This window comes from Callionymus lyra, chromosome 14, assembly GCF_982586985.1.
Source record: "Callionymus lyra chromosome 14, fCalLyr1.hap1.1, whole genome shotgun sequence".
Taxonomy (NCBI): Eukaryota; Metazoa; Chordata; class Actinopteri; order Syngnathiformes; family Callionymidae; genus Callionymus; species Callionymus lyra.
Window position 1 is genome coordinate 18,009,954 of NC_141831.1, and position 22,932 is coordinate 18,032,885.

At 38.1% G+C, this 22,932-nt stretch overlaps 5 protein-coding genes across 5 annotated transcripts; 2 read left to right on the plus strand and 3 right to left on the minus strand.

Annotated features, from left to right (window-relative positions):
- Positions 1–336: 336 nt before the first annotated feature.
- Positions 337–1,141, plus strand: LOC148066253 (uncharacterized). Its single transcript, XM_087808136.1, is given in 4 exon segments — positions 337–486; positions 557–646; positions 727–991; positions 1,054–1,141. Coding segments are annotated over 4 exon segments (525 nt in total). The 5' UTR covers positions 337–404.
- Positions 1,142–1,425: 284 nt separating this feature from the next.
- On the minus strand, positions 1,426–2,528 carry snrnp35 (small nuclear ribonucleoprotein 35 (U11/U12)). The gene has a single exon (XM_087807436.1). It carries the CDS (start codon positions 2,434–2,436, stop codon positions 1,702–1,704), a length of 735 nt encoding a protein of 244 aa, XP_087663562.1. The 5' UTR covers positions 2,437–2,528; the 3' UTR covers positions 1,426–1,701.
- Positions 2,529–3,214: 686 nt separating this feature from the next.
- On the minus strand, positions 3,215–5,770 carry bud13 (BUD13 homolog). The gene is made up of 10 exons (XM_087807270.1): positions 5,631–5,770; positions 5,404–5,503; positions 5,240–5,324; positions 4,947–5,171; positions 4,621–4,844; positions 4,450–4,555; positions 4,210–4,348; positions 3,965–4,146; positions 3,513–3,594; positions 3,215–3,423 (listed from the first exon to the last, which is right to left on the minus strand). The coding sequence occupies exons 1-10, from the start codon at positions 5,768–5,770 to the stop codon at positions 3,330–3,332; spliced, it is 1,377 nt and encodes a 458-aa protein (XP_087663396.1). The 3' UTR covers positions 3,215–3,329.
- Positions 5,771–6,346: 576 nt separating this feature from the next.
- On the minus strand, positions 6,347–7,437 carry LOC148066256 (uncharacterized). The gene is made up of 4 exons (XM_087807663.1): positions 7,363–7,437; positions 7,140–7,197; positions 6,721–7,044; positions 6,347–6,663 (listed from the first exon to the last, which is right to left on the minus strand). The coding sequence occupies exons 2-4, from the start codon at positions 7,174–7,176 to the stop codon at positions 6,566–6,568; spliced, it is 459 nt and encodes a 152-aa protein (XP_087663789.1). The 5' UTR covers positions 7,177–7,197; positions 7,363–7,437; the 3' UTR covers positions 6,347–6,565.
- Positions 7,438–8,698: 1,261 nt separating this feature from the next.
- On the plus strand, positions 8,699–22,450 carry nectin1a (nectin cell adhesion molecule 1a). The gene is made up of 10 exons (XM_087807901.1): positions 8,699–9,057; positions 16,488–16,600; positions 18,429–18,687; positions 18,790–18,907; positions 18,970–19,151; positions 19,799–19,916; positions 19,990–20,141; positions 20,253–20,385; positions 20,453–20,549; positions 21,647–22,450. The coding sequence occupies exons 1-10, from the start codon at positions 9,006–9,008 to the stop codon at positions 21,956–21,958; spliced, it is 1,536 nt and encodes a 511-aa protein (XP_087664027.1). The 5' UTR covers positions 8,699–9,005; the 3' UTR covers positions 21,959–22,450.
- Positions 22,451–22,932: the final 482 nt, after the last annotated feature.

Sequence of the window (22,932 nt, forward strand, 5' to 3'; positions counted from 1 at the left end):
AACAGGCTTTGAGTCGTCTGGTACACAGAAGTACAGTAGAGAGGAATTTTCATTATAAATAAGGACATTTTAACTTCTTCTTTCAACTAAGGTGAGATATACAGGTCATTCTTTTATCTCGACTGTTTGAGTGTATTGTATTGAGTGGCATTTATGAAGCTGGATTTCCAGGAACACACCAAACGAGGAGAAAAAGTTTCATTGCAGGTTCAAAGCTATAGCTTCTGATACTATCTAACTTTCTGTTTAAATATCAGAAATTTTAAATCTTTCCTTTGATTGACCAATTAAATTATAAATTCATATAATATATTTTTGGCCTAATACTGGGTTCAGTTAGACATATTTTGGAACACAAAGATCGGGGCTGCAGGTTAATTGGACGTAAAACCACAAAAGACAAAATGTTCATGAAAAGGTTAAAGAACCAACAACGCCAATGTGAGCGACATCGACCCTACCTGGGAGAACCGCCTACGGTGGCAGGTAAAACCATTCAAAGAGGGTGAGAAGTTATCTACTTTATCTCAAAAATTGAACCTATTGTCATCTACAGGGTTTCTTCTTTACCCAGATGCCCCGACAAAGATGAAGACCACATCTCAAGAGGCTTTCTGCTTCAGACCCATCTCTCATCAAGTCAAAGGTCAGCTGACCCTGATGCATGCGAATATTACAACATCATTTTTGAACTATGACTAACTTTGTCAACTCCCTGTCTGAAAGGAAACAAAGGTTATGATGACCCGAAGGACTTTTCCCAAAAACCTCAGCAGGAGCCTGTTTGCTTTAGTGACACATCCTCCAGACAAACAGGAAGTGGAAGCAGCAGCAGGGCAACAAAGGACGAGCAAGGAAGCAACCATTCCTGCAGAGGTGTGACAGAGATGAAGTCCCTGTACCAGAAGGATTTCCCTCCACCGTCTTCATGCCGCAGGAGAACCCCGGCACCACCACAGCCGGATAACATTGGGATTAATCCAGCTTTCAGGTGAACATATAAATATGAGGTTAATTTATAAACTGAAGATGTCGTTTTCTTTATGTTAACAGGTTCGAGTTTAACACAGTCCAGCGAGAGACCTACCAACCATTTTAACAGAGAGAAAGAACAAATATCAACTGTAGAAAGACGTTGTGATATTCATCTGCCTTATTATTAATAACCCATAATACTTAATATGGTAAACACAAATAAAACGCTTGCACTTGTGTTGATATGTTTTTTACATAAATTAAATAAACTAATCTATGAGCTAAACTGCTTGGATGTGTTGGTTGATCGAGATACAAGGCATTATGGGATTAATTATATGAGATTTCTCCAAACTGCTCTTTGGTTTTATCGTGATAACACTATCAAGCAGAAGCAGGATGTGCATTTTTTTCTAACTGGGTCATTGGACTTTTCTACTATATCATGTTTACCATTATTGAATTTAATATAAAAATAACATGTTGGCCAACTCTTAAGAGATATATCAGAAAGAAAGATTAACTCAATAATTAAGAAAGCAAATCTTTATAAATCCCATTCCCAAATCAAACATTGGGAGTGAAAATAAACATTTCAGAAACTTAATAAACTCTCAAAAAACAACTCCTTAAACTTCTGATTTGACCATGGATGATTCATAGGAAAACATATCTATTATCACACACTTCACTATGGTTAATTGTCTTTGTGGTCCTTTTCAATCGTCATCGTCTGTCCTGGTATCTGCTTCTGTCGTCGTATCTGCGGGCGTCCCTGTCTCTACTTCTGTCACTGTCTCTACTTTTGTCACTGTCTCTACTTCTGTCACTGTCCCTCCATCCTCTGCTCGTCCTCTCAGGTTCTCTACCCCAGTTCCTTCTCTCACGATCCCGTCCTCCAGATCGGTCTCTCTCCCTCCAGTCTCCACCGATCCTGTCCTGCATCTGACCCGGCCCGAGGTTTATGGGCTTTCGAAAGGGTCTGTCTCTCCCTCCGAACCGTAGCTGCCCGGACTCTTTCTTGCCTCCCTGTCCTCCGCCGAGTCGCCTCGGCACCCAGCCCTTGAGGGTCCTCTCCTGCTCAAAGTCCACGAACACCTCGTGCTGATCCACCAGCAACTTGTTGGCGTCCCGGCGGGCTCGCACCACCGAGCGCTCCTCCTTGTACTCGATGAAGGCGTAGCGTTTGGAGAACCCGGTGACGACGTCGCGGACCAGCCGGAGTCGCTTTATGTCTCCGTATTTAGAGAAGGTTTGTTGGAGTTTCTCCTCGGTGGTCAGTGGGTTAAGTCTGGACACGAACAAAGTCAACAGAGGGTCTCCGACGGCCGCCTTGTTGGGTTTGTATCGAGCACACATCGCCCTCCATACTGCACGGTCGTGGGGCTCCACGTCGGTTCCGTCGATGCTTCCGGCTTTCAGCGGGTCGTACACCTTCGCGATAGGACTCCAGTCGACCATTGTCACCCAAAAATGTGTGTAGGTATCCTCTGACTTGAGAAAATGTTGTCGTCCCTCACAGGAAAACTCACAACCGCGACTGTATCTCACAATGCTTCCGTAAACACTCACCAGTGTGATGATATAAACAGTCCGTGATGAAACAAGCCCGATCGACTCAAAGGTTCCTGCACGTGTGACTGCTCGCGACCAGAATTATTTCAATTTACAATGTCGTATGTCACATATTCTCTTTTTTTCATGTATTCTACAAAGAATAAATATTACAGAATTAGCTTATCTCTAGTGTTTTAATAATATATGTGAAATCAAGTAAAAGACACATGTTGAAAAACATGTACCGGTAATTCTCGTTGCAATTAATCAAATGTAAACTCAGTTTTCTCATTTATGACTTCATATATATATTTATAATTATCGATTGAAAACGTTTAAGCCAGCTCGAGGGGCTTCCTTTTTACATGTTATTATAATGGTGAACTATATAATTAATGTATTATGGATGGAACCATTTAAATCTAAATTAAATTACAGGAACATAATACGTTTTTTGCTTGTTTTCTACAAATACAGGGTATATCTACATAGATATAGGTGCATTGACACACACACACACATATATATATACTGTATATATATATATATATATAAATACATATGTCTTTATTCTGTGTCCATATGTGGCATACAACTATAGGCCATTAAAAATCTTTATACATAGTCATAATTTGGGTTTTATTTTTGAAGTTGTTTAAGGGAGCAACAAACACAACAGGCACACAAAATAAAACAATTTTAATAAAACAGTATAAACACAAGGGTCACATGATTACTATGTACAAAGATCTGATAAAAAAGAAAAAAGAAAGATGAAGTTCATAGAATATTTCGAATCACATATCCTCAACACTCCATTTGTAAGCCACCTCCTGCATGGCTTTCTTATCAGCGATTCTAGCGAACCGTTTTTCCTCGAATCCATTCGACCTGAGGCAGTGATAGAGGAGACAACCGTGTCAATGGAATTAAATAATCAAAACGTGTGATTTTTTTATGAGAAATTGTGTGCGTTTTACCTATTTACACCATCCCAGCGATATCCTGGCATAAGGTTGAATCGGTTCATAGGTGGCAATGGCCCTTTGTAGCGAGGTCTTGCTGGAAAAAACAGATTAACATATGATCAGACGACAGAGGTGGAATCACAGCACATGTAAGAACATACAATTTAAAGGGAATGAAATATAATAATATAATAATAATATTAAAGGAAGGTTGGTCATCTTAACTCATTTATTTGAGTTCATGAACGAGGCTAATTTCAAAAGTAAACAGATTTTTTGTCAATTTCTCTTTTTTAACTATACCTTTTTCTCAATTCATTTGTCAAAAGGAAGAGAACGATAAATGGGTTCCTAAAAGCAAAACAATCTAAAGAATTATATAATATTCTGCTGCAAAAAACATTCTCACATCTATAGCAACATTAGAATTTCCTCAGGAAACCAAAGATATTACTAATAGAAACCTGGTATTTTGGATGTGCGTTCTTTTTTCTTTCGCAGCATGGCAGCCATTGGGTCTCCCTCCCGCTCTTGCTCTCTCAGGTAGCGGTCGAGATCTTCGTCGTTGCGTTCACGTGCCAGTGGCTTATTGGCTTCATGCAGGGCATCATCCAGTTTCTGCTGGTGCATCTGTCCCTGTGCCAGCCTGTTAACAACATCGATGCACGTTAACATCTGTCGTTTCAGAGCCATGATAACAAACACTTACCCTCTTCCCCATTTGGCATATTTCTCATCTTTAACAGCCTTCTCTTCAGCTTTCCGCTCCAACTCTTCTCTCTCAGAGGCCAAATCCCTTTTTTTACCAGACTTATCTCGAAAAATAGTTTGAGAAGAATAGGATTCGTCTGGATAAAAGAAGGTTGATCTTAGCAAAAGTATAATACCTTACACATAACAATACACTGTAACTCATGAAAATATTACTATGAAGTAAGTTTATGCCCACCCTCCTGTTGCCGACTGTTTTTTTCTCTACGGCGATTTTCTTCCTGTTCTCTTCTCAAAACGTCTCTGGACACCAGACCAGCCTTTCCACCTGAAATCATCTCCTCCTGTAGTTTAAAAGAAGAATGGTTAAATTTAAGAAAATATTATGATGATACTACAAAGGGCTCACCCGAGACTGGCCGGGCCTACGAGGAGGGGACAGATCTTCATCTGATCCACGTCCTCCACGCGGTCTTCTCCTAGGTGGAGACTGGTCTGAATCAGAACCCCGTTTTGCTCTCCTGGGTGGAGACTGGTCTGAATCTGATGCTCCTGCCTTTCCAGATTTTCTCCTTGGTGGCGACTGGTCAGAGTCAGAATCATTTCTTGGTTTTCTTTTTGCTGGAGATTGGTCTAAGAAAAAAAAAGTAAAAATACAACAACTTTACATTTCTGTCATTTTATTTACATTCAAATGGTCCCATACATGGAACATAGTAACATGTAAAAACCTACCTCTACTTTGCCCCTTTACTGATTTCCCCTTCTGTCGCCTTGGAGGTGACATGTCCGGTGAGTCGTGGCGATTCTTTCTCGGTGGGGAAATATCAGGAGAGTCATGGCGACTTCTCCTGGCGGGGGATTGATCTGGTGAATCATGACGTTTCCTGTTTGATCCCTCTGCATTTTGAGCATCCCCCTCTTGTTCATCGACTGTTTCTTCATCCTCATCTTCATCAGCTATTGAAAGAGGAAAAATATTACAATCTTGTCCCTCCAAATACTCAGATGTTACAAATGTTTTTTACCTCCTACAACTTTCCATCTGTTGCCAGTTCTGAAGAGTTCCAGGTTTTTAACCTCATCTGGACGATCATCAATGACCTCAGCGATCTATTAAATATTGATGCATATAACTATTGTTCCTAAACAGGTTTTCAACTTATGGATCAGGACTTTAAGTGGAGCTTACCACTGGTGCTTCTTCTTCATCTGCCACCGCTTCTTTTTCTTTTGCCTTTTCTTCATTCACTATCTGCCTCCAGTCTATATCATCATCAACGATTGTCAGCCTACGGAAATTCAAACAAGTTTGTTTGAAACGAAGATTTATATCAAACCCAACATGGTTAAACGATAGAACAACGTTAGCCAAATGCTAGCAAACAAACACAATAAATAAGTCACAAAAAGACGTACCCTTTACCAATAACCTTGCGTCGCTTTTTCTTAAGCTTCTCTGTTGACTTATCTGAAGCATCGTCTTTTGCTAGGTAACGTTTTAAATACTCGGCTTTGGATAGCTCGGATCCTTTAGCACCATTGAGGCTAGCCGCCATGATCATGTTGCTGTGGACTACGGAAGCCACTGAGGGTCAAATTCGCGTTCGAGGGTAAATCTCTCGAGACTTTGCCCGAACGCATCGTCTTTTAATCTTAATAAAACATTTTGTTAGTTTTTGCTCTTCCAACACAACACAATTCATATCCTCGTTGAAATCTATCTATTTTACTCCCTCTCGCTTCAAAGAAAACAATTGATCTACTTTAATGGTTTGCTAAAACTTGTTTTTTTATGAAATGCTAGTAAGTAAGTAACCATTTATTATTATTATTATTATTATTATTATTATTATTTTTTGTAAAAGCTTTAAATGAATTAAAAATAGTTATTTCATGTCACTTTCTTATTTACATAATGTTAATATGTCATATCTTATCAGAGAAAAATAGGTTTATTTTATTTTTGATCTTTTTTCCCTTTTGTTTTCTTACTCGCTTTGTTTGTTGTTGTTTTTTAAGTTTTTACATCATATAATATGCCCCCTACATTTTACTTCCCACCAATAGTTTAAGGCGTGACGCATAAACTCATACTGTACTTTGTTTCACCGAAAGTGGAGGCTCACACATGCTTCAGATCTTAAATAGCAAAGCTTTATTTAAAACAAGTGCAACCACCATAGTGATATAAACATTCTTATTCCAGAGAAACATTATTAAAATCAGGCTGACATTTGAGTCACATTTTAATCCCAAAGAGTGCGGAAAATATTCGCGACATATTAGCAAGTGTATATAGTTTTCATGGCATCGCGTGATTAATAGATAGTCGTCGATGATCCATGTTTGCTTCACACTTTTAATTGATTCAAAAGGAGGAGAAGACCAGCGATCCAAAAGCAAGAGCTCTGGGAGATCCAGCGCTTGGCTGAACATGCGAGAAGTTGATCTGCAGGAGAAAAGTATTAATATTTATATTTAAGACACACCCACACAAACATAATACCTTTTTCTAAATTGACTCTGGCTAATAGCCCCGATATTTTGCACATGTATGTGGTGTTGTGAGGAAGACGGTCGGTGAAGCCTTCTAGGGTCAATCTAAAGCCAGATGGCTCCAGCTCCGTCACATAACTCTTTTCAAACGTGGGGTCCGCTGCAGATCCGGACACATTGGTGTTGATGAGAGACTCTTTAGAGCCGGAGGACCACGAGAACTCATAGCTGGTGATCTGGCTGGGCTTAGGCTGCACCATACAGTCCACTCTGAGGTCACCGTCGTCCTCGACGCACACCGTGATGGGGTCGCATTCTGCTGGGATCAGCAGTGCTGAAACGCAGCGTGTGATATTACAGATGGAAAAGGGCACAAAGTGTATTGTTTTGCAAACACATTTTAAGTATTTGGTTGGAGTTACGACTCACCTCCTATCAGCCCGTAGACGAAAACTATTCTCAGCATGATGAAAGGACGACGATCCAACTAAAAAAAGCATGATACATTTGGAGCATTATTTATATTGATAGAGAAGACGGAGAGAGTACCTTATGTCCTCTAAGTATGACATTAACCTACACATGAGTCCTTGCCAGAATATTCTAGAATATTTATTTTGAATGCATGTTCATCTAAAGAGTCTTTCCATACCTGCACTTCCCAAGATCTCAGGATGATGTGGCAACTTTGCTCCTCTGCCGGTCGATTTTTTCCTCCATGCACAGAGTGTTTTCACTTCTGTCACAGGGTGGGGAGACTCACAGAGGCTGGAGGAGAGTGGGAGGGATTACGGGGAACAGGAGGATGCTGATTTGTCCTCATCCTCTGCAGTCCAGAGCACGTTTATGGTTCCTACTGGGACAGGGTCCTGTTAGAGAAATGTTCAAGATTAATCAGTCACTAGGATAACAAGCCAACCAATCATACAGGGAAAACAATAAAGAACCAAATAATATCTAAATAAAATACTAAATAATGTTAGAATGTGTGTTGTTTTTTCTATTTCAAATTTTATTAACATCAAAAGAAGGGGACCATTACAAAGCAAAGAATCATAAAGATGACTCTTATATCATTGCAAAGCATATTTATGATCTGTAGTTTAAAACTTGTTTGAGGTTGCCAATACAAATTGAGATGATAAGTATTTAAAAAAACAAAACAAGAAGAATGATAAAAGCAATAGACAGGTTTATCTTTTAAAACACTTTACATCAACAAGAGCAGAACAAAGTGTAATTTTACTTTAAATTCGACTGATCATCTGCATTCTACTCAAACATGCGAAAAACTAAAATGTAGTTAGAAATGACTTATCACTTAAAATGAGTTGATTTTGCTGATTTGTAGAAGAATTTCTCGCTGTGTCATCCTGAGTCACTTCTGCACAATAGCGCCTCTCAACGGCCAACGAGAGGAGTTGTAGTTTGCACTCTATACCACTAGATGACCTCATCGGGCAAAGGATATTTATCAACTGAATATTACCACATTTATACACAATAAATACTGTTCAATTAAAAAAGCGAAGAACAATAATGGTTAATATTATCCACCTTTATAAATTACTATCTATTTTACTTACACTTTTATTAATAATAACAATAGAGTTGTCGAATTGAACGAGGAAAGCACCAATTAATAATATCTAGAAGTTTTTGTGAGACATTAGTAATGATCCTGAACATTCTGGTGAAAACATTGAACACATTCATAAAAAAATATCAACAATATCATAAACTGTTCAGAGACCAAGAAAAACAAACTAAACGGAAAATGCAAAAACAAAACAAGTAAAACAAATAACGTTTTTATCCAACAAGCTTACTTGTTTTATTTTTCATGTTTCAAAATGTATTTGTTTTTCACGTATTTAAATTTAAAAATACTGAATTACTTAATTTTTTTTACCGTTTATCTAAAAATATACTTTTATTCGTTCAATTGTTTTTTTTTATGCTGTTGAGCTCTATCTTTATAAAGACAGATAGCTATCGGTCGAGACTGGGGTTAGACTATCTGAGTAATAATCTGTCCACGCCCTAATCTGCTTTATCCCCAGCGAGCCTCCCCCGGACGCGCAGTGCTGCTTGTGTGGAAGAGAGTGGCAGAAAGAAAAAGTGACACATGTTGGACCGGAGCGAGGATTTCTCTCACAGGTTGGGGAGACAGTAACTGGACCTGGGACCCCGCGCTGCTGGTCCCGAACCCGCTGCTGGTCGCTCCAGTCCGGGAGCAGAGAGAGACAGACTGAGAGAGTGGACACTCTGGAAGCTGGCAACTGTGCCGTGGGAATGGAAAACACTGGATTTTGGATACTCCTGATAACTACATGTGTTGTTTCAGGTAGGAAAACTGTGTTTAAACAACTTGTACTTGACTATTAAGTCACCAGTAACATGTTATATAGAGTTTAACTAAACTGGAAACACTGTTTAAATGTCTACAGATAAATTATTTAATTGTGATATTTGATTTATATTCTTAATCCCACTCCATTATTTAGTTATAATATTTATTCACAGCATTTATAGAATAAGTAGACTGAGGTTTTTTTATTCATATACTCATATATTATGTAGAGTAATTATTTTGTATTTCTATTTCTTTAAACATGTGTGATGTTTAAATGCTTAATGGTTAAAATCTCTTAGAAATAAAATCAAGTGTTTACTTATATCTTAGATAAAGTGGTTGGATATTTTCGATTGTGTATTCATTTGCTGCTGTATAGGCAACGATAATTCTATTGTAACTATTATGTTATTAATTGTTGTTGTATTTGACTATTTTTTCCAAAAATATATGCCAGAGCAAAATGCATTATTATTTAGATTTGTTATGCTTTAATTAATCGTGTAGTAAATGTTGATTATTCTTTATTTAATTGTGGCTTTGCTGGTTTCTCGATTGCTCCTGTATGAGTGCATACACAAAACACCTTACATTTAAATATAAATGTTATATGTAATTTAATTTAAATATAAATGTAATGCTAGTGTATAATACAGGAAAACTATATTAGTTTGGAGAAGTACTGTAGATATTTATCTTAAAATATTTCTGGAAACTGACTGATGCTGATGCCTGAAATCCTTTTAAAAAGTGAACCCAACATCAGGACATCAGTGAGGGTTTAAAACATGGCCTCTGGGTTTGTGGTTCTACTCTTTACTCCACATTGTACTTGCTCTGAACCATAATGGAATGTTTTGCCTCCAGCCTGTGGATGATGCATGTTTCATAATCCTTGTTATATCTCGCTTTTGTCAGACTGTTATCTTGTCAGAAGGCTACCCTGAATGGACATCTTTTTAATCTTCCCTTAAAAAAAATAAAACCCAAGGACCAAACACTGTTTTGCTGCTGGGTTTGTTTAATTATTATACACACTACTAGTATAATTTGCATTACAGATGTTTTCGAAAAGGTCATTAAAGTCATTGGGTTTTCTCTATTGGTAGTTTATTAAATTCCATGCTGACGTTCTTTTAGCTTTATTTATTAATATTTTATTGTTATACTTGGCAAGTTGTGGGTGCTTTAGCAGAGACCTCAAACCCCTCACTAAAGAGTGAATCCACCTTCTTAGCTAACTGTTGATATTTGAACACATCATGTTGAGTCCCAAGCTTTTTGGTTTAATACATGCCTGCCATTGTGTTTTCACTGAAATCGTTTTAAAGTTCTTCTATCAATAGAAGATGGTCCAGATAAAAGTGTTTCCAGTACGTCAAATATAAGTTAAAAAAAAGTATTCTGGTGCTGAAAGGCAAAAATAGAATGTCCTGTTATGAGGGGGTCGACGTTTAAAGTTCCCAAACAATATGAGTGAAGGATATAACAAACTTTAGATATATTAACTATCAAACATAAGTGTACATTCTAGCAGGGAATATCTTGGAAAAAGAACGAATGTGAAGCAAGAAATCTCCTAATGTTGCTTCCTCAGTTACTTAGTTCTCTCTATCCTTTTAGGCTACAATGGTCCATTAGAAAATGTTTTTTTTTTTCTAATTTAATTTAGATATAATACCAGAATAAATTGTGGTTTGTGTTTTTTACTTCCACATATTCACAATGTTGACGTTTATTAAAATGCTTTATAGTTCTTGGAGTAAAAAGACAGTATTGCAGTCGTTCTGGCGTTTGCTGATGATAAAATAGATAGAGGTTAGCTTTTAACCATTAGCATCACTAGTACCCTAAAACATGTGGTATTCTTTTGCAAAAATAAATTAATAGCACTTTGCTCAAGTTACAGACAAAGGGCTGACTGCGTAACAAGTACAAGGTTGTTACAGTAAAGATGGGCATCTTCTACATACATTACGTAATGACAAGAGCAGTTGTGCCAGCGCAAGGATTGCACTCGACATCTGCTGTGATTGTTTGTTTCACTCAGACGGTGATAAAACTCATCTACTACGCCAGTTGAGTAGTAATTTGCTGCGGACGCATCCGTGTGCGGATTTGATTGTGTGTTGGGAGCCATGTGTGTTGGATTGTCATGCTGAAGGACACAACTGTGGATTAGAGATGCACATGGGGCAGAGAGAGTGTAACAACATGATCGCTGCCAAATCCCAGCAACTGACTGATGATGCATCTGTCTTCGGCCCGTCGACGAGGGTGTCTGCCAAAAAGTACCGGGACGCCAGGGTGTTAGCTATGGTCCAGTTTATTAATGCATCCAAAAATGGCCCGCATCGACTTGAAAAACTGGTGACTGATTTCTAATCCACACTGAATAGCATCATTTTAATCAAAGTTGTCCATTTGAGTTTTATTTGAAGTTGCTTTTCTTCTCTGTCGTCCCAAAAAAAGAGTCGAAAACAGATGCAGCAGCAACAGTCATCTTAATCCGGTGATCTGACCAGTGAACACGAGCCAAGCGTACTCTACCACCATCACTAGTGCCAGAGATTACACACATGCAAACACACTTGTTCGCACACGACTACTGATCCCAAACAATGAGATTATTATTGATTTCCGTGGGATAAGTCAGCGTGCGACCTGCCTTTCATTGAGTAATTACAGTGATGGGTGGATAATACACAAGGAGTCAAATTTCCATACGACTTCCAGATCGAAATAATCCAAGTTCATGGTGTTCATGCGGATGTTGTGCGACGATCCTGCCACAGGTTACTCCACATAGCGAATCACAAAGACTCAAACTCGCAGTTGTAATCCTCGATCAATCACAGATTTGATGGCCGAAAGATTAACCGGTTAATCTGACCTCTCCCCTTTACTGTGTATTTCATTTTCTCATCTGCTGCACGAGGTCGGTTTGATAGTCTCTTGCCTAGAAGTGAAGAATATGGATCCGTCGGACGGTTGTTAACAAAGCTAAAGAAACTACAATTATGTGATATTGCTCAGTTTGTACCTCAATATTGTTAATTTTAAATAAAACTAAATCTAGTGCAAAATAACGAAACATATTTATGAAACTATAAATAATAATAGCAACACATCTACATGTTTTAATCCATCTTTTAAGGTTCTTGTGATTTTATTTTAATAGTTTAAGCTGTTCATCTTGAATTAATTTGGAGTTAGCAAAAATAATGCTTCTTTATCATGATAAGTACTATTTCCCAAGTCCAAGGATAAAATCTGTTGTGGGTCTGAGTGTTTTATTAAAATGATTCATTCAGGAAGTTGAGTGCTCATTGGTTTAATGTCCCAGTGACCAGATGGCCTGGTGTCACCCATGCAGGTCCAGCTGTTGTTGAGTGACATACTTCTTCCTCTGTCAACATTCATTTTGTGAACAAAACACATTTTCAATGTGATCTATTGAATGTTTACCCCCCAAAAAGTTACGTACGAAAAGGACACTTTGTGGGTGTCTTTGTGGTTTGACAAAAAACCTTTTTCTAAGAAGCATAGTTTTCCACAATCCTCATCATGAGATCATGTGACTCGCAAACATCCAAAGTTCGAAACCTACATTTTATTGTCTACTAGAAACTATTCTATTTAATTAAATTTAAATTATCAACATTTCTTTCAACTTTAAAAGTCAACATTGCATGTGAGTTCCTCTCAACAACCTTCTTATTAACCGTAACCTGATCAGCTTCCATAACGCTTTGCCGCCCAGCCCACCAATTACGACTGTTGACCATGATTGACATAACTGTGTAGACAGGCATCATGGGAGTTCACTGTTTTGGTGGCACCATAAGTAAGGTGCTTGCTTGCACAACACACACATAGACATTAACAAAGAGAAAATCACATGTTCCTGAAATATTAAGGTGCTTATTACATTATACTTTACACTTGTATTCACATACTATTGCAGCTTTCTGAGAGAAGACGAACAACAAAAATGCACTGCAATCTTTCAATGTTTTTCCTGCCTCTTGCCCAGGGTAGCTCAGACAGGGAAAGGATAAGTGATAGTGATGAGACTAACATGATTAATAATATGACCTTTTACTGACCTGAATTTCACGATTGAATCAAGGTTGAAAGACACTGAATGGACAAAAATGTGCTTGGTCTATGCACATTTCCTGTAGAGATTGTTGAATTCCAGGAGGTGCAGACATAGATAATCCACAAGGTTAAAATAATATTTAGTCTGAAGCACAGCCGGAAGAAGAATAATCCAAGCGATGCTTCAATCCTGCCTTTTTAGTTTTGTCTATGTTGTCTGTAGATGAACTCGGAGGATAGAATTGTATTTTATGTTCTGATCACAATATTAAAATCCTGTTACTTTTTACATTTTTTGAGTTTCCCTTATTTGCTTCATTCTATATTACAAATGTCCGTCATTTGAACATTATTTAATTAGGATTTTAATGTAGTGTGAAGTGGGAAACATCTCTGTTGGCTCAGTTGCACCTGCTATTATGACTTGGTCACATTTAAAAAAAGTGAACGATGCAAAACCATGAACAAAGTGAATGTCAACTTCACGTCCTGCTGCTCATTCATGTTGAAAGTTTGAAACAATATGACCATTGTTGTTGTTGTGTTCCCATGGTTGCTGCTGTTTATAGATGATTGTCGTGTGAGGTGGTGAGGTCATTTCCCAAAAGGCTTAACAATAGTAGAATGTGAATGAGGGGAGAGGAAGGTGGGAGAGGGATGAGGGACAAGTGGAAGTTTGTGTTTGTGTGTGAAAGAGAAGCGCTACTTAATGAGCTCAGGAAAAGAGCTGGCTGAGACTTTTTATTGTTTGTTGTCTCAGTGAATATTTTTTCACACCTCTACAGTACAATCTCTCTTTTTACAGTATTGTTGCTGTGATCTTTTCCCACCAGGTCAGAATAGTCTGGTAAAATTCTCATACATTAATAGTTTGATTTACTTTTTCAAACGTAACATTTCATAAAATAAAATAAAATTGAGAGATGCAGTCAATGTTTATGTCTGTCCCATGAGAGATCAATTTTATGACTGTTATATATTTCAAATTACTATTCAAAAGTATTGTCTATACATTTAATATAAATAAATGTACTTATTGTTAATTTATTTTTCCATCAATTATTATTATCACAATGCTTTCTGTTTCATTCTATTATGTTCAATCATCATTAATATTTCATCTTTTTTAACTCTGAACTACTCAACCTTTTAACCACAATTTTTAACCACATAATTTGTATTTCCTAAAATAAAAACAAACAAACAGGATATGATGGATTTAATCAGTGTCCAATTTTAATGATTTTTCCTCAAAAAATAAACATAGACTTTGGTTAGAATGTAACATTCAGTTTAAAATAACAATTCAATACCATGGTTCAAGACCTATAAATATGTGATATAAATTGATATTTAGGTTTACTGTACTCACGCTGAATTCTAGTACTAACTTCACTGAAGATTAACAACTATCTCTGGTCATTTCTACTCATACTGGAAACACCTTGTGACTGAAATCAGGGCAACGAACTCTCCAGTCGGATTGAGGGTCAACCTCAGTTTCAATCTGCGTCATCGAGCCGAGAGCAAACAAACGAGTCAATACTCTTCCATTAATACGAATATAAACTGAACCCGAGTGACGACTAATGAGCCGAGCCTGCCAGACATCACATCAGTTATTGAAGGATCAGAAAATGTAAACCATGTCACGTTTAACCAGCTTTAGATTGATCTACGAGAGCGATTTTGAATGGAAATCATGTCAATGTGAAATGTTCATCAATCACTGCCGCGTGCCCATCATGCAGTGGGGCGGGACAGATTGACGAATGTGCACAAGTTTACAAACATTTAAGACCGTTCGGGATTCTTTCATCGACCGGCATGTGTCTCTGCCGTCAAGCACAAGTGGCCGCACGTGAGCGATGTACCTGAGCTCACGGGCGGGAAGGCTCTCGCGGTTGGATTTGTTAGATGGGCTCAGTAAGTTAGTGGGAGCACCAAACAAATCTTGCTTATTTTTACCTCCTCCTAATCCCATAACCTTTGACCCCACCTCACCTGACACGCCCTGCTCAAATGCATCAGCACTCGCAAGCTCACGTCGCTCATAATCTCAACACGGTCTGTGTCTGTGTGACGGCTTAGAACCGCCGCTCGCTGCCAGTTTCTGCGTTGGTTACTTGTCGTGTGTGTAAATAAATCCTTTGAACGCTCTGCTTTGAAGGGAAAAAGGAGGACAAGTAATACATTATTAAAGGATTTTCAGTTCGTTGGTCACAGATTGGGATATAATGTTTGGGCTTTGAGGTCATGGACTTGAGAGAGGAAGCTTGTTTTTTTTATCTCCGACACATGTGAAGAGTGAAACGATATCTCTTTTTCTTGAATGCATGTATATATGATGAAACATCTTGAGGCTTTTTCTGACACCAGCACCATCTGCAGAGAAATCGGTCAAGGCTGGAGGACGAAATCAAATCCGTCAAGCTAATTTATTTGGTCCACAACAGTTTGGCCAAAAGTGTTGAAACAATGATGAACAGTTAATGTTCAGATTCATAGAAAAAATGTATGAACATGGTTTCCAGACCATGAACCGTCTTAATAAAAAGAAAAATGTCATTATCATGATAAAAAGTAAAAGGCCTCATGAGTGAGGTTAGCAGTAGATCTCACGCTCCATCTTTCAATCACTAGTAAACTAGACTTTTAAGATGTACTCCCTTATCTCTTTAAGGGTCTCTTCTCTAACCGGGATTAACGCATTTCACTACTTCCCAACTAAGGACCATGGAAACAAAGCTAACAGCAACACATCATCTGCAAAAAGCATTGATGAGATCTTGTGGTCACCAAAGCAAAGACTCTGTCTGGCTGTGATGAACCACTGATGAAGGGCAGAATCAAACCATGAACGAAGAGGAATCTGACTTTACACCAGAATTTCGACCACTGTTTCAGAGGATGTGATGATGATGAAGAAAAAAACTTATGATATGATTTTGCTACTTTTGCTGATTCTATGGTGATACTCAGTCATAGCTTGTGCTTGTGTAGAGTAGGCTACGTTCACAACATACTATTTATACTTATATATATATATATACTTATTGGCTTGAAAAAGTTGGTAGGTGATGATAGTATGTGCGTATATTTATGTTTTGTTTTTCCTTGAGTACTACAGCATTTGTACCACCTTTATTTAGGGTCCCAGGAAACTGCCATTACGACCGTTACAGGCGAGGGTTAGTAGAGTAGCTTGGTCATCACTAGCTTACCGAGAAAAGTTCATTGTTCCTGTACACGCATTGCTGGGTGTGATTCCATTTATGAATCTGTCAAACATCGTTGCTGATCTCTTTCTTTTGCAGGAGTTTGCGGTCAGACTGTACAAATGGACACAGGAAAGTTTGGCTTTGTTGGCTCCAAAGTGGATCTTCGTTGCCGGTTCATCAACAGCTCTCCGCCTGTCAAGATCTCACAGGTGCAAATACGCACTCATGTGCTGGACAGATCTCAAATACTTGTTTGGCATCTGAAAAACTGTGGATGCTTCAAGATGGAATAAAACAATGGTTGAAGTTTTTCTTCCAAATACTACTTACATCCCTTTAAAAAAATCTATTGATTTACCTCTCGTATTTATAGACAATACCTGCACCATCTTGTAGGGAATCAGAAGACGTCTACAGCAACTACCAATTAAAACGTGGAAACATGCTTTCAATATATACTTTTTTTTTTAAACTTCAAAATACGGCAGTAAGATATAATCAGACAAGTAATATGGAACGTGTTTTTGTTTTCAAATTTCTTAACAAAAACAAATCTCCCAAATATAATCTTTTAGAATAGATTATATGTAAGAACTCAACAAATAAGAACTTGAATGAGGGTTTAATGTAAGAGTTTAGTATTTGTTCTGTTGGACAAATAAAATAAATAATGTAAAAAAAAGAAGTTTTTATTTATAAAGTTATTTTGTTCCTGCAACACGTGACACTCTGGCATCATCAGGTGAGGAGAGTTTTAACGGATGAAGTCCGGTTGAAAGTTCAGGGAAGCCAGAAGTTAATCCAGGTGACAGAGAGTGAGAAAGACATGCAACATTCTCCCAATAACATTTGTTTTACTTATGGACCTTCAAGAAGTGTTACCTACCTGAGAAATTTGCTACACATTTGTTGTCAAATATTAAAACTACTCAACAATAATGGCTAAATGTACATGTACAGCCAATAATGAGGTCATAAAAAACATTTAAAGACAAGTCGTTCAAAACATATTTTGATGCTTTGTCTTGACTCTATAAGATCTGAATGAGATTCGAGTCTGTTTCATTTCTATCTGCGTCAATATATTTGTAATTTTTCCAGATTAACTGTTGACATTTATAGGGTTAGTTTTAGCAAATAGCATCTACATTGTCAAAGCGTCCATGCATCAAAGTTAAGTAGTTAAGTATTTTTGCACTTTGAATTACAATTTAAGTGCATTTTGAAACGTTCTTGTTGCTTAAAGGGCAACTTATGTGAAACCCCAACTCTCCTGACTTATTCACATGTTCTAGATGTTGAAGTCGTCCTCTTCAAAATGCAGTCGGTCTTTCATCATGACGTTGCTCCGTTTTGAAGTTATTACTAAATAAAATTCTCTCCCGTCTGATATCTTGCCAAACGAGATTAAGGCTTAAATTAAACAGTCTGACATCACTCTGGTGAAGGTGTCCTCCCCTAGAAGCCCTAAATCAGTTAAGTACCTACATGTTAATTGTGAAACAAAATAAATATTTATGTAAACATGGTGAGAGTTAATTCTGCCTTTAGGTGTTTTTGTAATGTGTACATTAAGCAGCAAACCTTATTTCTATTATTCGTTTTTAATGTTCAAAACAGGAGTTTTAGGGGTCAGTTGGAAATTTACGTGAGTCCTTGAATGCAACTCGTGTTTTTGTGACCATCAGAGCAGAGTGGGCGTGGTTGCTTGGACGAGACTTGTTCTCAGCCAAAACAGCGCATTTTAGTGGGCAGGGCTTAATCGTATTTTCTAATGTAAATATCTTTATTAAATGAGAGTTTTTTTTGCAAAAAAAACATACTGATGAGTATAATAGAGGTCCTAGAACAATTTAAGAGATACTTCAATCCGCACATTAGGTTCCCCTAAGTATTTTTGCACTTTAAAGTAAATTTTAAGTGCATTTTGAAACCAAGTTATGTCGTTAACGCTCTTCGCATTGAAAACATAGCGTTCCTGTTGCCTAAAATGGCTTGGGTGGGCTAGATTCACATTTTTTGTTCACCATTCTCTAGGTCACATGGCAGAAGTTGGTCAACGGAACCAAACAGAACGTGGCCATCGCCAACCCTTCCCTGGGTGTGTCAGTGGCGCCCCCCTACAGGGACCGCGTCACGTTCAAGAATGGCGCCGTAAGACGTCGGACTCCCAACCTGGAAGACACCACCATCATCTTCTCCTCGCTGCGTCTGGCTGATGAAGCCACCTACATTTGTGAATACACCACTTTCCCAGCAGGAAACCGAGAGAACACGGTCAACCTCACAGTCTTCGGTGAGAAACACGTAGAATATTGTCTGTAAATGTACGTGAAGAAGTGTATTATTCTTGTAAAGTAGTAGTAATCATTGTTTTTCCTTTTTTTTTTTGCATCAGTTCGGCCGACGACCCAGATGAGCCTCTCCTCACCCACCCTGGTGGCCCGCGCCTCCAACCTGAAGACCCCAGTGGCGACCTGCACGTCCGCGAACGGGAAGCCAGCTGGTGCCATCAGGTCTGTACCTTTAACGTTGTCTCTCATGGTTGGTCATTAAACGGTGCTCTTCCCCTCACCAGGTGGGAGACGAGGGTCCCTGGGGAAGCTATAACCAGGGAACTCAGAAACCCAGACGGAACATTCACGGTTCAGAGCGACTACATTCTGGTGCCCAGCAGAGAGACCCACAAGGAGACCCTCACCTGCATCACCTCCTACAACGAGGAGATCTTCACCGACAGAGTCACCCTTGATATTCAGTGTAAGTCCACATATGGGACAGGAAAGGACGAAACTTTTGTTTGTGGTGGATTATATGGTATCATGAATAGGTTTTGAAGGGCCTCTTCGGGTTCCTGCTTACTATGGTTTCACACTTTATCAAATCCCAATTAAGAAATCAGGTTTAGATTAAATAATTCAATGGGATAAATATTAAAATGATAATATTCCGTATAAAGGCATTCAAATTTGTTGCAATAAAATGCTTTAAATACTAGTATACTAATACTCTTTTTTGTAGTTTTTAATTTTAAATGAACCTTAAATGCAAAACTCACATTGTGGTCAATACACACTCAAGGTATATGACAATAGGACACAAAACACTTGAGCAAAAAAATGCACAGAGCGGTCAATACACAGAGTAGAAAATACTATATTCTACAAACACCATACGCACCTGGTTGTCAACGCAACAGAAAACAGTTGAACACAAAACACACATGATGGTCAACAGACACTTAGATGTGTGCTTGTCAAAAACACTTACAGTGAAAATTCGGAATAAAACTCACAAACCATCCTCAGAAAAAGTCTAGAGACAATAACGAGAGTCAAACAGCAAAACTACTTTTAATATAATAAGATTTTTGGCTTTGAAAGTGTCAATATTTGTATGTTCTGCAGACGAACCGGATGTTTTGGTGGATGGATATGATGGAAACTGGTATCTGAACCGAGAAAATGTCCAGCTGAGCTGCCAAGCTGACGCCAACCCAGCGGTGTCTCTGTATCAGTGGAGATTGTGAGTTTCTCACTTGAAAGTTGAATCCGTAAAGAAATGACAAATATCTAAAAGGTTGTCCTTGTTTTTCAAGCATAAATGGTTCGATACCAAACAGTGCAGAGATAAGAGACAACGTCCTTCTGTTCAAAGGGCCGGTCACTTATGAGTTACAAGGTACTTATGTGTGCGACGCCACCAACAGCATAGGGACCAGATCCGCATTTGTGGAAGTCAGTGTTTTAGGTAAGTCACGTTATATTAGATAATAATGACCTTTATATTTAAGAGTGTCTTTCAGGGCTAATGACTTACAACATCTGAACATAACTTATATTTCCTAAATCATTTCTACAGATAAACCACTACCACAGATTGCGACAGGAGACGTCATCAGTGTAGTCGCCTTGCTGCTGGCTGCTGGAGTGCTCATGGGCATCACAATCACAGTTCTGGTGCTGAAGATAAGAAGCAGAAAAGATGACTCCTCGTACGTTTGTATGCTGGTTTCATCATTTTTGGTTCATTGTAATTCATCCATCTTTTGTCGTGAATAGGAACGACTCTCCGAAAAAACTGGCTCAGCCAATAAGAAAAAGACCTGCAGACGACATTCAGGTCAGTTCAGAATCTATTTTTCTCATCTGTCTGTCAGTGTTGCCAGCTGGGAAATGTAGGATTCTACTTCATTGGTTGCTTCCGCCATCTACTGGGTGACGCTATGGTTTACCCCGAGGCTCTGCCTCGTCATTACCCATAGCGTCAGTCCGTAGAGGTCGTTGCATGCATTCTTAGAACCACAGTTATAAAGGTAACCTGTGGATTATTGGTCTTTGTACCAGATTTTTTTTTAAATAATCTTTTTTACTGAAATAATGACTGATGTAGAAAAATAGGGGCACTTTGACTGCATTTATCGACCCTCATAAGGTCAGTGTGAACTGATTAAACTGATGTTTGTATAGTCTTAAAAATATCGAAACACTTTTACTGTCGAGATCGAAGGGCAACATCGTCATTACATACAAACTGAAAAATAAATGTATTAACAATTTTATTTTGCTTCCTTCAAACAGGAACAGGCCAATAATAACAATATTTCAAAACATTATTATTTTTAAAAAACGTTATCAATGTTGCCAGGTGGGAAATGTGGTATTATTTTTAAGAAATCTTTCCACACTACTTTAAAAAAAATGGTGTACGGGCGATTTGTTGCCGTAGTTTTTTATCTATTAGACGTAATTTTCTTCATCATTCATTCATCTTCATTATTTGGGTCAATGGAATTTGACTGTCCACACTGGGTAGAGAGGGACACATTATTGTAGTTATACAATTATTTTCTACACCTGGTAACATTAAGTTTCAAATTACAAGACCAGAATTGAAAAAAAGTTTAAACTAGAAAACTTAAACTTAAACTAGAAAAAATAAATATGGTGGAAATTTCGTTTTCTTACCAGGATTTTTTTTAACTGCAGTCCTGCATCAATCCTTATTTCTTGTGAAATGCCCGTTTTCAACACTAGATGACACAATTCAGGCACGTAGATGTGCAATAGTGAACAGTTGATTCAGTTTTGCATTTCATTGATAAACTTTCAGTTTAGGATTTAAATCAAAATAAACTTCTTTTTTTTTTTTGATGTAAGTGTCTTGCTTCCTGCTTCTCACCCTCTAAAGAGTTTTTTTTTTGGTCTCTTAACGTCTGACTCCACAGTTCTGACACGTCTGCCGTCTCTCTGCAGCATTCAGGCCGGTTTTATGAGGAACTCCCTAACACAGCAGACTATGTGAGCTACAGACTAGCCTGTAACAAGGAGGATTACCCCGAGCCCTACTCCCCTCCCATCAACCCCCCGCTGTCATTTCTTCCCCAGCAGCCGTACCTCTCCCCACAGCCCACCGCCGCCGCCAGCAGCAGCTGCATCATGTCCAAAAACACCTACTCTTCTCCGAGGCACACCACAGCCATCTTTAAATACCCCTCGGTGTCCGGACTGTCCTCCCCGCCTCCCGGTCTCGGAGCGTACACCTTCCCAAAGGAGCAGTACGTCTAATAAAAAGACTTTGTCACTCACTACACTCCCTTATTTGGGCCACTTCAAGGTCAAAGGACAATTTTTTTTTCTACATTTTTTTTGCTGTTTGATCATGAAAATGTTTTACTGGAATAAAACTATCATGCACAACCGCATCACAATAAGATTATCTCTTGATGAGACCGACCCCTGACTTGATCCTTTTGCATTTTGTAAAAAAAAAAAAAAGCGAAATTGAATGAAAGAAAAAAACAAACATTGTATGATTTACTCAACATCCAAGCTTTTTCCTCTCTATCCTGCGCTCCCTTGTTCAGGTTGTCTTCATCTCCCCTGACGTTTTGTTGTGTTTGTATTTTGTATTATTTAAGGCTTTTTATTCGCTGAGAGACTTCCTGGTGGAACTCTTCAATCAATGTTTATATTTGTTGTGTTTGTGGGTCGTAGTTTTCATTGACACTGGCTGTTGGATGAACTCTTAAGCGATTAAATAAAAATGTGTGTAAAGTATTTTTTTTTTATTTTGTATTTTTTAACACTGTCACGACACTGCATAAAAAGATGAAATTTGAAATTGTATCTAAAGAATATCACAAAAAAACAACATAAAATTGTTGAAAAAAAGGTTTTCTTTTTCCTTGTGTTAGTTTAATTAATTAATTAACATTTATCAAGGTTTTGCATTAAGGCTGTTTCTTTGGCTTAAGCCTCCTCCACATTACAGAGAAAGGACGAGCCAATCAAAAATCTTATTCTGGGCATTAATACTTGTTTTTAAGTATAGTATAGTATAGTGTGTAAGTATAGTTTAAATGTTTCTATTTTTTTCATATTAAGGCTCTTTCCTTAGCCTTGACTCTCCTTTCACAACAGAGGAAATCTTACTGCCCACCTCTGTTATACTCTTATTTTAATAATAAACTATCTTAGCTCTGGCCTTAATACTGGTGATTAAACAAGTATAGTTTACATTTTAAATTGACTTTAATTGG